Consider the following 14,156-nt stretch of genomic DNA (forward strand, 5'->3'; position numbering starts at 1 on the left):
GAGGTTGCAGTGAGCTGAGATGGTGCCACGGCACTCCAGCCTGTGCGACAGAGCAAGCAAGACTCCATCTCAAAAACAAAAAAAAACAAAAAAAACAAAAAAAACCCAGGTCTGCAAAATATCTCAAGCACTGGTCTTAGGTTTTACAATAGTGATTTTATCCCCAGGAGCAATCTGGGGAGAGTCAGAATCTTATAGCCTCCAGCTGCATGATTCCTAAACCATAATCCCAATCTTGTGGCTAATTTGTTAGTCCTATGAAGGCAGTCTAATCCCCAGGCAAGAAGAAGGTTTTGGAAAAGGGCTGTCGTCGTCTGCGTTAAACTATAAGTTCCTCCCAAAGTTCAGTCTACACCCAGGGATAAGCAAGGGCAGCTTGAAGGTTAGACGCAAGATGGAGTTGGTTAGGTCAAATCTCTTCACTGTCTTCTAACACATCTGCTTCACTGTCCTATAACAGTGAAAGGCATCTGAAAGGTGTTTTTCAGATGCCTTTCACTGTTCACCTTTCAGATGTCTTTCACTGTTATAGTTTTGCAATGGCGGTTTCAGTATTTTGCCCCATTCTATCCTATAGCAGTCCTATGAGTCCTATTATTAACCCCACTTTATAGATGGGTACGGTGAGGCTCGGGGAGGTCTCATAACAGCTAGTCAGTGGCAGGGCCAGATTCGGGTCTGGATAGTTGGCTGTAGGGTCCGTCGCCGAACCAGTCCGTGTTGCGGCCTCTTACAAGATGTAGGGGCAGGGAGGCAAGCAGGGAAGACGCAGATCACACAGATGGGAGCAGCCTCTTCAAGAGTTCTGAGTCTTATCCCAAGAACAGTGGGAAGCCATGGGAGGTCCTGAAGCAGGAAGGTTAGTGTTTCAGAAAATGATTGGGGCTGTGTGTGAGATGTAGATAGAAGGGGTGCAAACCTGGAAATAGGGAGCCCCATTAGAAGCTGTGGATTTCTGGTGAGGATTGGTGCTGCCCGGCAATAATGCAGTGGCTCTGGACAGACACAGACACACAAATGGAATCGGATGCTCAGGAGGAGGACACCACAGTCATGTGGATGGGAGGGATAGTAGGACGAGGGTGCGTGGGGCCAAGGATGTCAGTTGGGGATGACTGTGCAGATGCCTGGAGGCAGGTGCTTTCCTAGAGATGGAGAAGACAGGAGGAGGAGCAGCTTCCCAGCACACTGGGAGGGTAGGCACCCCCCGTTTTTCACAGCTGTACAGTCCCAGGGAGACAGGTCTGCACCAGGAAGGACCTAGGACTCTGCCAGGTTCTCCCCTTGCCCAGGAAGGAGAGAGACTGTTCCTGAGCAGAGCTTCTTAGACAATGGCCAGGGACAGAGAACACCCATCCCTGGGCTGTTTGGCTGAGTGGGTCACCTTTGGAAGTGGTTATGTTGGGTGATGACTAAGGAGGTGCTGCCCCTGCAGCATTGCTAGAGGGAGTCTAGCAGAGCAAGTCGCAGGCTAGCAACTTGCCCCTGTGCTCACTCTCCTATAGCTCAGACTTGCCAACCCTGGGATCATCTTGCCAAGAGCAGTCGTTCTTAGCTTTTGGAATTCATAAAACTCCACAGGGAGTTTTCTAAAAGTGTGTATTCTTGGGCTCAGGAATAAGGGGCATCTTTGGCTGTGTTTGGAAAAACACAGACCCAGAGGGAAGGTAATGGCCAGGAGGAGGTCAGAGTCAGAGGTGCTGCCCTGCTGGGTGGAAGTGCTTATCATGGCATCAGTTCAGGGTTCCAGACCTGCAGGCCAGCACCTCTCCCTGTGTCTGGGTGGCAGGCTTGTCTTGACGAGTTCAGAGGGGACACAGCCTCCAAGGCCCTCCTCTGGTGCTGTTGACTGGAGTTCTTGGCTTGCTCAGCTGTGCCTCCCGCCAGGCCTCTCAGCATCCCTCGGCCACCGTGGGGCATGGGGTGGGCCGCAGAGGCAGGGGATGGGGCTACTCACTGCCATTAATAGGAGGAGGCAGGACAAGTCTCTCCAGCAGAGAGAATGAAGAACCACCACAGCTGTCTGCAAGGCAAGGGGGAAAGCCTGTCAGGAGAGATAGAACATCAGTCTTCACTGCAGACATCGGCCGTGCTAGACACCTATCTGCTTAAGGATGATAATGAAATTAATCCGGCCTGTAGTCACTTCCCGTCCAAATGATTTATTGGCCTCATACCCCAGTGTTGCTGCATGGTGGTAATAAATGACAAGCCTAGGACATGAGGGCTTAAAGGATTCTCCTTATGTTTAAAAAGCTAAGCCATAAGGCAAATAAACCAGAGAGCCTGAAGGAAACGGGAGGTCACTGGGCTCTGTGTTCTCTATGCCTGGACCATCTCAAAAGCTCCGTTTTTCAAAGCCTGCTTGGAGAAAATAATCCCCCACCACCCTCAGCCACCTACATCTATACTTGATTAAGCAGCGCCTCCGCAGACTCAAAATTTGGGAGTAATTTGACAGGGCTGGGCTGAAGTTTGCTTTTACCCTTTCGTTAAAGAAAAATTTTTCTCTTGAGCACTACCATTTCCCTCCAAAGAGACAAGATGCTAATTATCAGTCTTATTCATTTACTAAAGTACCCTAGTTTGAGTCACTGTATGTGCTTAAAAGCAAAAAAAATTTTTTTTTTCATTTAAAAATAGGGTCTAATTCGGAGTTTTAAGTGAATCAGACTCACCTCCCTCCAATTAGTCCAAATTAGTTAGGTTTTAAAGTTAATCTGTAGTGATGGCCAGTTCCTCCTACTATCTAAACAAAGTCCCTGCTGTTGGAGAGCCAGCCTGTTTCTTCCTTCCTTGTCTGTCCTTAGGGCAAACACAGTGTAGCTGGTCTCCTCTGAATGATTTACTCTCAGCACATTTGAAGAACAGGTTTCTAGAGGGGATCTGAGGGCACGACAAAAATACAGCATCTCATGGACTAGATGCAGCCCCCAGAGCCCCACATTGCTGGCAGGGCCCTGTCACCTACTGGCTGACACCCTTGGCAACCCCCAGCACCGTGGAATTGCTTTCCGTGACGATAACCATGGCAGCCAGTGCCTGGCACTGCTCACGCGTATTAGCTCAATTAATGTCCACAAAAACCCTGGGAGGCAGGTGCTTTCCTTACTCCCATTTTCCATCTGATGCACACAGAGGAGGGTGCATTTCTGCTCGTGTCATTCTGTCATGTGCAGACAAAGGGTTAAGCGTGTCTTTACACATGAAGCCAGAGGAGTCTTTCTCCCCTATAATTAAACCCTCCCAGCGCGCTTCCTTAACTGGATGTCATTCTGTGTGCGTTGACTATGAAGGGGACTGTGCTTTGCTCTGGTGCCAGCAGGGTCTGGGGCACGTGCACCTGCATGTTCAGGGAGTGGGGCATGCTCGTCCCCTGTGACTGTGGCAGGGTGGTTTCTCTGGGGTCCAGCCTTCTTTATCTCACTCGCACCCTGCTGTGACCTTTGGCTGGGCCAAGTTATCGCACCTGCACCCTGCTGTGGAGTAGTGGCGAGTGTGCAGGACAGGCATTGGGCAGGAAGTTTTCTCTAAAGATCATACTTCTAGTTCTGAGCTGCAAGGTTTTGAGAGGCAGAAGAGTTGTTTAACTGCTGTCGTTAACAGATGTGTACTAATGCAGAAGTGGTCACTGCTAACAAATTTGTAATTCAAAAGATATTTAAAACTCATAGGAATGTCCCAAAGGGTCTGTTAAGTAAGGTCAGCAATCCTTCTAGTCAAGTCCATCATCTGTGACACTAAAAGGGACTGCACAATCACTAAAGGTCTGCTGCAGTGTGAATGTCTTTAGATATTCAGTTAACAAACACGTATAATGCTTCTCGTGTGCTGGGCACTATTCTAGGGCTTTGCCCAATAGCAGCTCTTTCCATCTTCTTTACCGCTCCATGAGATGAATACTATCAGCCCCATTCTGAGGCCCAGGAAGGCTAAGAAACTTGGCCAGAGTCATAGAGCTCCTTCACTGATGCCTCAAGGCTGAAAGCAGATGAAATAAGCACTCTAGAGACTGGGGCTCTGCGCAGGGCCTGAAGGATACCTTCCCCAAATCTAGGCTTTCAGCCCATGCTCCTAACCTCTGAGGCAGCCTGGCTAGAGAGCTGGGCCTGATTGAGGAGAAATCCTGGTAGTTACATTCTCTGATGTCAAATTCATAAAGGGTAACTTCTCTTAAAATCCCAGGACAAATCTCATGTCTTGTGAGTTTATCAATAATGCTTCCCTACTTCTACTTTAACCCTCTTTTTGGCCAGCAGTCCGTGAAGATGACAGTTACCTTCATCCAAAGGGAGAACTCTCTCAGGCATCTGGGCTCTGACAACCCCAACCCAACCGGATCACTCTGGAGTCTTAAGTGTTCAGGGCTTCGCAATTTCCCACACATTCTTGGCGGCCCAACTCCCTCAGGAGGAAGACAGTCTCAGGGTTATCACTAATAGTCTGCAGAGGGAGCTGGCTAGTGGCCTGAAGGTTAATTTCAAGTAAACAAGAGAGAAGCAGGAGCCCTGTGGCATTTTCTCTGGTTTCCAGCATCCTGTAAGCCCTCCCCTGGGTGTCCAGAACCTTCTGTGTGATTTGACCAGCCTGTGGAGGATGTTCTGATGGCCCCTTCCAATGCACTGGTGAACCCCTGTGCTGAAGGACTCAGCAAGGTTATCCCTCAAGCCCTGAGGAACAAGATTTTGTTCTCATCAGTTTCCAGCCTTGGGGCGTCAGTGAGAAGAGCTGAGGGAGAAGACGATATTGACGGAGGGACAGCAATATTGGCGTGTGGCTGCCGGGACAGGATGTGGAATAGAATTCTGTTTTCACATAATATTGTTTCAGCAGAAAAGGTGATTTCAGGAATGAGAGATTTCAGTCAGAGTTTCTGTGTGGTGATTTGATTATCATGTTTTTAGATTTTTTTTCTTTAAATTATCACAATATTCAGAACGTATTCATAATTTTTCATAAAATTTATAGCTACAATGCTAGCATTTCTCTTAGGCGAAGCCATATGAAATTGCCAATAGGTGACCATATTTACCTACAAAAGTAGTAGTTTCATAAGGTTAAACATAAGTTCAACCTTACATTTCTAGAAAATCTCTTTTCATGGAATTCTAAGTTATGCCATAAACATGGTATCTTATAAAGAAATCTTACCTTCACTTGCAAATGGTTTGGAAGATATGTAGCTCCTGTTTATTTTAGAAATGACTTTAAGTTGTTGATATGGGTCTGTTTCTCCCTGAGTGATTACAACTCCTCACTCTAATGATGGGAAGGTCTACAGTCCATCTCTGACACTTCTAACGTGGGGTGGCCCCAATTCCCCTCCACTGATGATTAGAGGGGAATCGCCTGTTGTCACATCGAATCTTAGAACACTGTGAGACTGGAAGGAATTTAATTTGAAATTGCCGTGCGTACCAGTTCTGCTCTGGGCTGGAAAAACAAGCCTGCTGCAGATCCAGCTAGTGACATTAATCTTTCTTTGATTTAATTTGGTTTTCATCCCTAAAGTAGGGGCCCAGAGGATGCTCCCTGCCTCACAGGACTAGGGGACGATTAATGAGTCACTCTTAGAAAAGCATTTGGAGCTCCTCAGATGGAACAAACGGCATCATCTTTTTAACACTCTGCATTCCAGGGCACTTTTCAAAAAGGCATTTCTGTCCTTACCTCAGCAGCAGCTGACTTGTGCTAAAAAGAAAACGGAAACCTTTCCCCCACAAACATCTGTAAATAAACTATTTTTCTGTCTTTATAATCGTGTTAAAGTGTCACATGGGGGAAATGTTCCAGCTCTAGAGCAGCTGTGAAAGTTAGAAATGCACACACACACACAAACAACTCATCCACTAATAAAATGCTTCTACACTTGCTCTTGGGAGGTAATCTCAGAGTAAAATTTCCTTGGTACAAGCTGTGTCTATGCTATCTTAATGCCTGAGCACAGCACCAGCAGCGGCCTGTTGCCAGCTCTTGAAGAGACATTTGAACTTTTGGCAGCGCTCCTTATCAGAAGGCCCATCCGTGGTGTTTGTGATTATAGAGTAAGGGTGTTCGCTTTTGGCAAAACAAAGCGTCTGACAGTAGTGAAGTATTGGCTCAACACTCAATGGGAGACATTTGGGATTCATTCTTTGACAATTACCCAGAATGAATCACCAGCTTCCTTTTATAAAAGGATATTTATTGGCTTAGAAACAGAGCATATCCAGTTCTTCGTGGGGAGGAATTTTGTAACTATGTTCAAAGCTTCTCATAAACTCAGTGTCTGAGTATTGCTAAGGGGGTGCCTGCATAGAGCATTTGCTTTAATTGCATCAAATACGGAGGAGAATTGAAAAATCAGCCAGCAAACAATAGCTAAAGGGGAAAAGGAGAGGATGCTCGGTAGTAGAAGCAGAGTCGAAGAGCTCAGTAAGAGTTAAGAATCCCTGCTGGAGACACTTTGCAGAGGCCTGATGGCCCCAGCTGGCCCCTGTCTAGTGCTGCCCCCACCCCACCACCAAGATATCATGCACACCAGCAGTTGGAGGCCTCTGGACTAAACTTAGTGGCTGGCTGGACACAGCTGGCTGGACAGCTGTGTTTGAGGGCCTCTTGAGGGCTGGCTCTTGCTCTGTGTTCCTCCCTATGGGTGCAACCTGAAGGAGATTAGGTTTTAATCCTTTGGTGCTTGCTAGGCGAGCTTGTACATTCTGATAACCAATGTGCATCAGGCCAGAAGAGAAATTCTAGGTTTCCACTCTTTCCAAATTGGGAAGGCCAGGTCCAAATTAATATTAGAATTGAGAACAGCTTTGGAGCTTCAGAGTGGAGGGAAAAGTCACTTAGCTGATAAGGTTCAGAAGTGACAGGGTCAGTCCTCCAGAATGAAGGGGATTTGTGGATCTCTGACCTGCCTCCTCCTTGCCACCCCTTTGTCTTGTAATTTTGTGAATGAGCCCCTCCTCCCACAGAGCCAGGCCTGCCCCTAGCATCTTGGCATCTTTGTCCCCCTCTGCCTGAAGGGCACTTCCTTGCCTGGGGATTTGCGAGTGCCCATCAGGGTGTGGGGGAGGGGCACTGTAGAGCCACTTGACCCTGGTCTCCATTGTCCCAAAAGGTCTCAGGTGAGAACGCCTGACTTTAACTCCAAAAGAGGCAATATATACAGAGGACTTTCTTTGTCAAATGTATACATTTAAAATCTGTGGCAATTCTTATCAGTTCTATTGAAGCATAATTTTTGAGACAGGGTCTTGCTCTGTTGCCCAGGCTGGAGTGCAGTGGCACAATCATGGCTCACTATAGCCTTGATCTCCCAGGCTCAAGCCATCCTCCTGCCTTAGCTGGGACTACAGGCATGTGCCACAATGCTCAGCATTGTTTTGTTTGTTTTGGTGGGGAGAGATGGAGATCTGAGTTCCCCAGGCTGGTCTTGAACTCCTAGGATCAAGTAATCCTACTGCCTTGACCTCCCAAAGTGCTGGGATTACAGTCATGAACCACTGTGTCCAGCCAAAATATAATTTATATTACCATAAAGTTCATTTGTTTAAAGTATACAATGCAGTGGTTTTAAGTATACTTACAGAATTGAGCAGCCATTGCCACAATCTAATTTGAGAACATTTTCATCGCTCCCGATGAAACCTTGAATTCATTAGCAGTCATTCCTTATTTCCCCCACCCCTGCTTTAGCCAACTAGTAATCTACAACCTATCTATATAAATTTGCCCATTTTGGACATTTCATATATTCTTGTTTTTTGTTTTAGATTCGTGGGTACATGTGCAGGTTTACTACAAGGGTATATTGCATGATGCTGAGATGTGGGCTTCTATTGATCCCATCACCCAGACAGTGAACATAGTACCCAAGAGGAAGTCTTCCAGCCCTTGCCTCTACCCCCTTCCCACTTTTAGAGTCCCTCGTGTCTATTGCTCCCATCTTTATAGACATTTCATATAAACAGGGCCATACAAGATGTGGTCTTTTGTGACTGGCTTCTTAGCATGTTTTTGTAGTTCATCCATGCTGTAGCATGTATCGGTAATTCTTTCCTTTTATTGTATGCCAATTTTTGGTAGTATATTGATACTACATGAACTAATACATAGTAATAAAGAATAAACTACTTGTAGTTGCAACAGGAATAAATGTCATAGACCTTATATTGACCCTCAAAATCTAGACACAGTACATACTGTATGATTCTATTTATGTGATATCCAAGAACAGGCGAAATTCATAAATGGTGATGGAAGACAGAACAGTAATTACCTCTGGATGAAGATGGGGTGGTCACTGTCTCGGAAGGGACAATGGGAGCACTTTTCAGGACCTTGCAATATTTTATATCTTGATAAAGGCGGTGGTTATGTCAGTATATATTTAATGTGAATAGCCATCAAGCTGCACACTTAATATTAGCAAAAGTTAAGCATGTCCCACATGTTATGCTTAAATTTCAAAGCTTTTATTAAAAAGTATATGCAAATTTTGTGATTTTACAAGCTTTTGAAAAAATGTCACAGGTTGAATATCCCTTATCCAAAATGCTTGGAACCAAAAGTATTTCAGATTTTGGAATTTGCTTGGATTTTAGAATATTTGCATATACATAATGAAATATTTTGGTGACAGGACCCACGTTTAAACACAGAATTTATTAATGTTTCGTAAATACCTTATACACAGAGCCTGAAGGTAATTTTATATAATTTGTGCACAAATCAAAGTTTTTATAGGGTTTTGACTGTGACATGTTATCATGAGATGAGGTGTGGAATTTTCCACTTGTGGCACCATGTCAGCACCCAGAAAGTTTCAGATTTTGGAACATTTTGAATTTTCAGATTAACGATGCTCCACCTGTATATACCTATAGAAAAATAAATAAATTATAAGCGTACTGCTGGATGAATTATCACCAAGTGAGCACGTCCTGAAACTACCACCCATGTCAAAAATAGAAGCCCTCTTCTGGCCTTTCCTAATCACTGCCACTGCTCTCGTCTCCAAATATCTAACATGATAGTTTTGACCGTTTGGGTTTTTTTTTTGTTTTCAAGCTCTATGTAAATGGAATCATTCAGTATACTTTCTTTTCTGTCGAGCTTCTTCTGCTCAACATTATGATGGTAAGATTTACCCATGTGGCGTGTAACAGTAGTTTGCTCATTTTCATTGCTTTATAATCTGTTGTATGAATATGCCCCAAATTATTCTAATGATGGATGTTTGAGTTGTTTCCAGTCTGGGACAATTACAAATAGCTCCCTATCAGGATTTATACTCATTTCTGTGGACTAAAGACCTACATGTGAAACGGCTCTGTCATAGGGTAGACACCAACTTTATATACCACAATTTCTGAAAACCTGTTTCAGCATTTCTTAATAGAGTAGTGTCATAGTCAGTTAGGGCTGCTTTAACAGAATACCATTGACTGGGTGGCTTAAACATTTCTTTCTTAATAGTTCCAGAGACTGGAAGTTCACAGTCAGGGCAAAGTACTAGTAGCTCGGTGAGGACCCTCCTCCTGGTTTGCTGAGAGCCATCGTCTTGTATCCTTGTGTGGTGGAAAGCAGAGGGGACCAGCAAGCTCTGCTGTCTCTTCCTTTTCCTCCTCTGTTTAGAGATAAGGTCTCACTCTGTCGCCCAGGCTGGAGTAGAGTGGCACAGTCAGGGCTCACTGCAGCCTTGAATTTCTGGGCTCAAGTGATTCTCCGCCCAAGCCTCCCAGGTAGCTGGGACTACAGGTGTGCACCAATGCGCCCAGCTAATTTTTAAATATGTTTTTGTAGAGAGGGGTCTCTGTATGTTGCCCAGGCTGGTCTCAGAACTCCTGACAGTGATCCTCCTCTTCTTCCTTCCAAAGTGCCGGGATCGCAGGAGTGGGGCACCACGCCCGGCCCTGGTGTCTCTTCTTATAAGGGCACTATTCCCATCATGAGGGCTCCAACCTCATGACCTAGCCTCCCAAAGGCCCTACCTCCTAATACCATCACACTGGGATTAGGATTTCAACATAGGAATCTGGAGGAGACACAAACATTCAGTCCACAGCAAGTAACAATTTTTTAACCTCAAAAAATGAAACTGGCCTAGGTCTTTCCTGGCCTCTGAGAATTGGGGGGAATGTCCTAACAAAGTTCAGTCTTCCCCTCTTCCAGGGCTTGCCCACCTTCCATCTGTCCCAGAATCCTGGCCTCCACCTTCTGCATACTACCCTACTGCCTCCCATGGCCTCATCAGCCTCCTCCACAGGACCATGAGCCCCTTGAGGACAGAGAGACTGTCTTGCTTGTCATTTAGTCCCAGCCTCCAGCGCAGTGCCCAGAACTTAGTAATTCTTGATAAATATTTGATTTAATAAGTGAGAGCATGTAAGATCCATCCAGCCATCTAATTCCTGGGTGAAGTTGAGAAATCCATTAAATTTTGAAAACTCATATATCTTTTATCTTTGGTTTCAGATATCGAATGGATCCACTATAAAAGTCTTTAAGAAGATAGCAAATTTTACTTCAGGTAACCAATATAATATTGTAACATTTTGTTCTCACCCAGCTTCATAAAGTATTGCTTTTTGTCTCTTTCAGCTGTATTGTCACAAAGGTGAGATTGAGTTGTTGCTATGTAATTCTCTGAAAGCTGAGAAAAGCCATTTCGATCTCTTTCCAGTCCTAAGAATGTGATCCCTGCAAGAAGGAAAGGAAACTATAAATGGTGGTTGGCCTGGACTGCCTAGCACTGAGGAAGTGGCTGCCTCTTTATAGCCCTAAGCTCAGGGCAGAATCTCATAGCTTTTTTCTAACTCTTTAGAAGGATGGGGGCTAACAGAGGAGATCCCCCTGGCAAACGGAGAGGGAAGAGTACAGATAATCATCACACAGCCCCAAAGCAAGCGCTGAACCAAGAAGATAATCCACTTAGAAGGTCCAAGTCTCCTGTGATAACACTTGCGAAATTCCCAGAAATTGGAGAGAGACAAACTAAAGGGGGAACTTTTATGGGAAAGTCAATAGGCTGGTCTCTAAAGTGATTTTCTACTTCCCTGATAGCCCTGGGGCAGGAAATTCCTGTTCCAGGTTTGTCTCCAGAGAAATTATACCCCAGTCAAGACAATCAGCTCTCAGCCCTTGGAAAGGTTCTGAGCTCCTACCAAACAGGCTCCTTTCACACAGCCAGAGGTAGGGCTTCCTGACTCCTGGATTCACTATATTAGAAGGAGCAGGGAGCATCTGGTCAGTGCAAACAGGGAATGTGGGGCTCCTGATTATACAGACAGGATGATTGGGTAGGACTCCTTTGGGGAAACCCACCTTCCATCACTACATGGGGCTGTGGTGAAGCCGTCTTGCAGCGTTGCTATCATTCCAGCTTAAGGGGGGATGGTGTCTTTGTGTTGAAAAGTGGAAGAGCTGTGGTTTTTAGGTTTCAAAGATTGGGCCTTTTGAAGAGCCTGTTATTTGGGGATTGAATAGTAGAATCTTAGGTTTGGATCTCTTTGTGGGCCCTCCAGTCAGTCAGCACTGCTGCTAGTTCCCGTTCATTGCAACTGAGAGCCACCATCTTATCATCCTGCTAATACTCTGAACCTCCTGTACCTCTGTCCTATCATCAGCCCCTCTGTCAAAATCCCAACCCTGGATGAACCCAACGATTATCTTTTCCTGACCCTACAGCTAGGGAGCCACAGAAGAAAGGCACATAATAGCACACTGGGGGTCACTATAAGTTCACGGTGCCCAACTTGACCAGGGTCCTCCACACAGCCTGCTCTCATTGGGTTTCTCTGGGCAGCTCATCTCTGTGTTGTCCATAATGTCTGCCTTCTCTCCTCAAAGCTTTGACCCACACAGCTCTCCTCTCAGCTGACTTCACCCTGCACTCTTTACAGAGAAAACAAATCAGAAGTCCCTCAACAGCCAATACCAAACCTACCAACCTTACCTGCACCTGCTCATGGGCTGACTTTCTTCCATTCAAGGCCAGTCTCTCACCTGTGCTTTGGGTTCCATCATCCTTTCCATCCATCCTTCTCTATCCTTATACTACCAGTAATCTCTTTTCTCACCTGTACCTTCTTTCCCTCTCCATCTACTCCCCATTTTCCATTAGCATTTCAAGATGTGCTAGTCTCTCTCATCTTTAAGACAATGTCTCGCTATCGCCCAGGCTGGAGTGCAGTGGTGCAATCATGGCTCACTGAAGTCTCAACCTCCTGGGCTCAAATGATCTTCCCATCTCAGCCTCCCAAGTAGCTGGGTTTACAGGAGTGTGCTACCATGCTCAGATAATTTTAAAATTTTTTTGTAGAAGGCCGGGCACGGTGGCTCACGCCTGTAATCCCAGCACTTTGGGAGGCCGAGATGGGCGGATCACGAGGTCAAGAGATCGAGACCATCCTGGCTAACACAGTGAAACCCCGTCTCTACTAAAAATACAAAAAATTAGCCGGGTGTGGTGGTGGGTGCCTGTAGTCCCAGCTACACGGGAGGCTGAGGCAGGAGAATGGCATGAACCCGGGAGGTGGAGCTTGCAGTGAGCCAAGACTGTGCCACTGCACTCCAGCCTGGGTGACAGAGCAAGACTCCATCTCAAAAAAAAAAAAAAAAAATTTTTTTTTGTAGAAATGAGGTCTCGCTATATTGTCCAGGCTGGTCTTGAAATCCTGGGCTCAGGCGGTCCTCCTGCCTTGGCTTCCCAAAGTGCTGGGATTACAGATGTGAGCCACTGAGCCTCTCTCAACTTTAAAACAAACCAAATGCTTTACTTCCTCTCTTCCCTCCATTTACCACTCCCTTACCCTTTACAGCCACATTTCCTCACTCTGCACTACTCTCGGCTTGCTCTGTGAGCACCACCTCATTGTCCTTTGAGATCCTAGAAAGGGTCAGCTCCTTCCTACCTTTGGGCCTTCCTGCAATTTGCCTAGCTAACTCTATCTCTTCATTAGATTCAGCTCAAACATCCCTTCCTCAAAAACTCCTGGACTAGATTTAGTCTCTTGTTAGATAATTTCCTAGCATATAATTCTCCTTCATAACCTTTATCACAATTATAATTGTGTACCTAGAAGTTTGATGTCTCTCATTGGCTAGAATGCAAATTTCATCAGGGTGGGAACTAGGTCTTATTCATTGCTATATGCCCAGTAGTCCCTGGCACATAGGAGGTGCTCTAGGTACATTTGTTAAATGAATGAGGCTTGAGTCTCTCCTACCAGCAAGAGATCAGAGATCACTAGGGAATCTACTTCCCCCTCCAATCCCTAGCCCGTCCCATCTTCACGCTGTTCTTAAGATCTTAAGATGCAGCAGAGGGAAAAATGTAGCTCAAGTCAAAAAGCTCAAGTAACTTCAGTATATAGCATAAATGGGGCTTTTTATGAGAAGACCAATTAGCCTATGGTTGGCTTTTTTTTAATGGACTGCTTTCTCTCCCTCTTTCTCTGGCATTCAGATGTGGAATACTCAGATGACCACTGCCATTTGGTGAGTTCAGGCTTTCTTGTGCTCACTGCTGAATTGCATGCCTTCTGTAGCATGGATGGTCTCCTTGGGTAACGCTTCTGCTGTCTTCCCTTCAGATTTTACCAGATTCGGAAGCATTCCAAGATGTGCAAGGAAAGAGACATCGAGGGAAGCACAAGTTCAAAGTAAAAGAAATGTATCTGACAAAGCTGCTGTCGACCAAGGTACACTTACTGTTCTGGGAGCACTTTATGGCTACCTAGGGGGTGTATGATATGTTTGACTTAATTTCCACTGAAGTGTGAAAATGTTACAAATCCCTTGTGCCTTCTAGCAAAGCAAAATGAAAGTTTAAATTGTAAACACTTCCTACCCCGTTCTTCTTTTTATACACTACAAAGATAATAGCATTTTACAAATTTGTGCTGTAGTATCTTCAGTCAGAGATTTAATATTGTTCCCAGTATCTTTCCCTACCATTTCATTATTATTGTTATTTTTTAGGTTGACAGCATAATTATTCCTTTTTGTTTACTTGTTATTATAGATGTGCAATAAAACTCCCTTTTTGAATTGCAAATAAAATGAAGAGGATGGGAAGGGTCAATGGCTATAAACCTACTAAATCTTACTGATTTTTGTGTTTCATTTTAAAATTAAGAATTTTGCTCACACATAAAAGTGTCAGATGT

General features: G+C 45.1%; 1 protein-coding gene across 11 annotated transcripts in view; it reads left to right on the forward strand.

Moving 5' to 3' along the window:
* PLXNC1 (plexin C1) overlaps nucleotides 1-14,156 on the forward strand; it is a 159,443-nt gene that overhangs the window by 134,603 nt on the left and 10,684 nt on the right. For 10 of the 11 annotated variants that reach the window (XR_002515781.2, XM_003906962.5, XM_021922778.2 and 7 more), the window contains 3 exons: nucleotides 10,462-10,516; nucleotides 13,454-13,485; nucleotides 13,581-13,688. Coding sequence is in view for 10 of the 11 variants with exons in the window: in XM_003906962.5 (XP_003907011.2) it covers nucleotides 10,462-10,516; nucleotides 13,454-13,485; nucleotides 13,581-13,688 (195 nt within the window). In the remaining variant the exon portion in view is untranslated. Of the gene's footprint in view, nucleotides 1-4,259; nucleotides 5,882-10,461; nucleotides 10,517-13,453; nucleotides 13,486-13,580; nucleotides 13,689-14,156 lie in introns of those variants that run through there. The other variant, XM_021922781.2, reaches the window with a different exon arrangement.

The sequence above is a fragment of the Papio anubis genome, chromosome 9, assembly GCF_008728515.1.
Source record: "Papio anubis isolate 15944 chromosome 9, Panubis1.0, whole genome shotgun sequence".
NCBI lineage: Eukaryota > Metazoa > Chordata > Mammalia > Primates > Cercopithecidae > Papio > Papio anubis.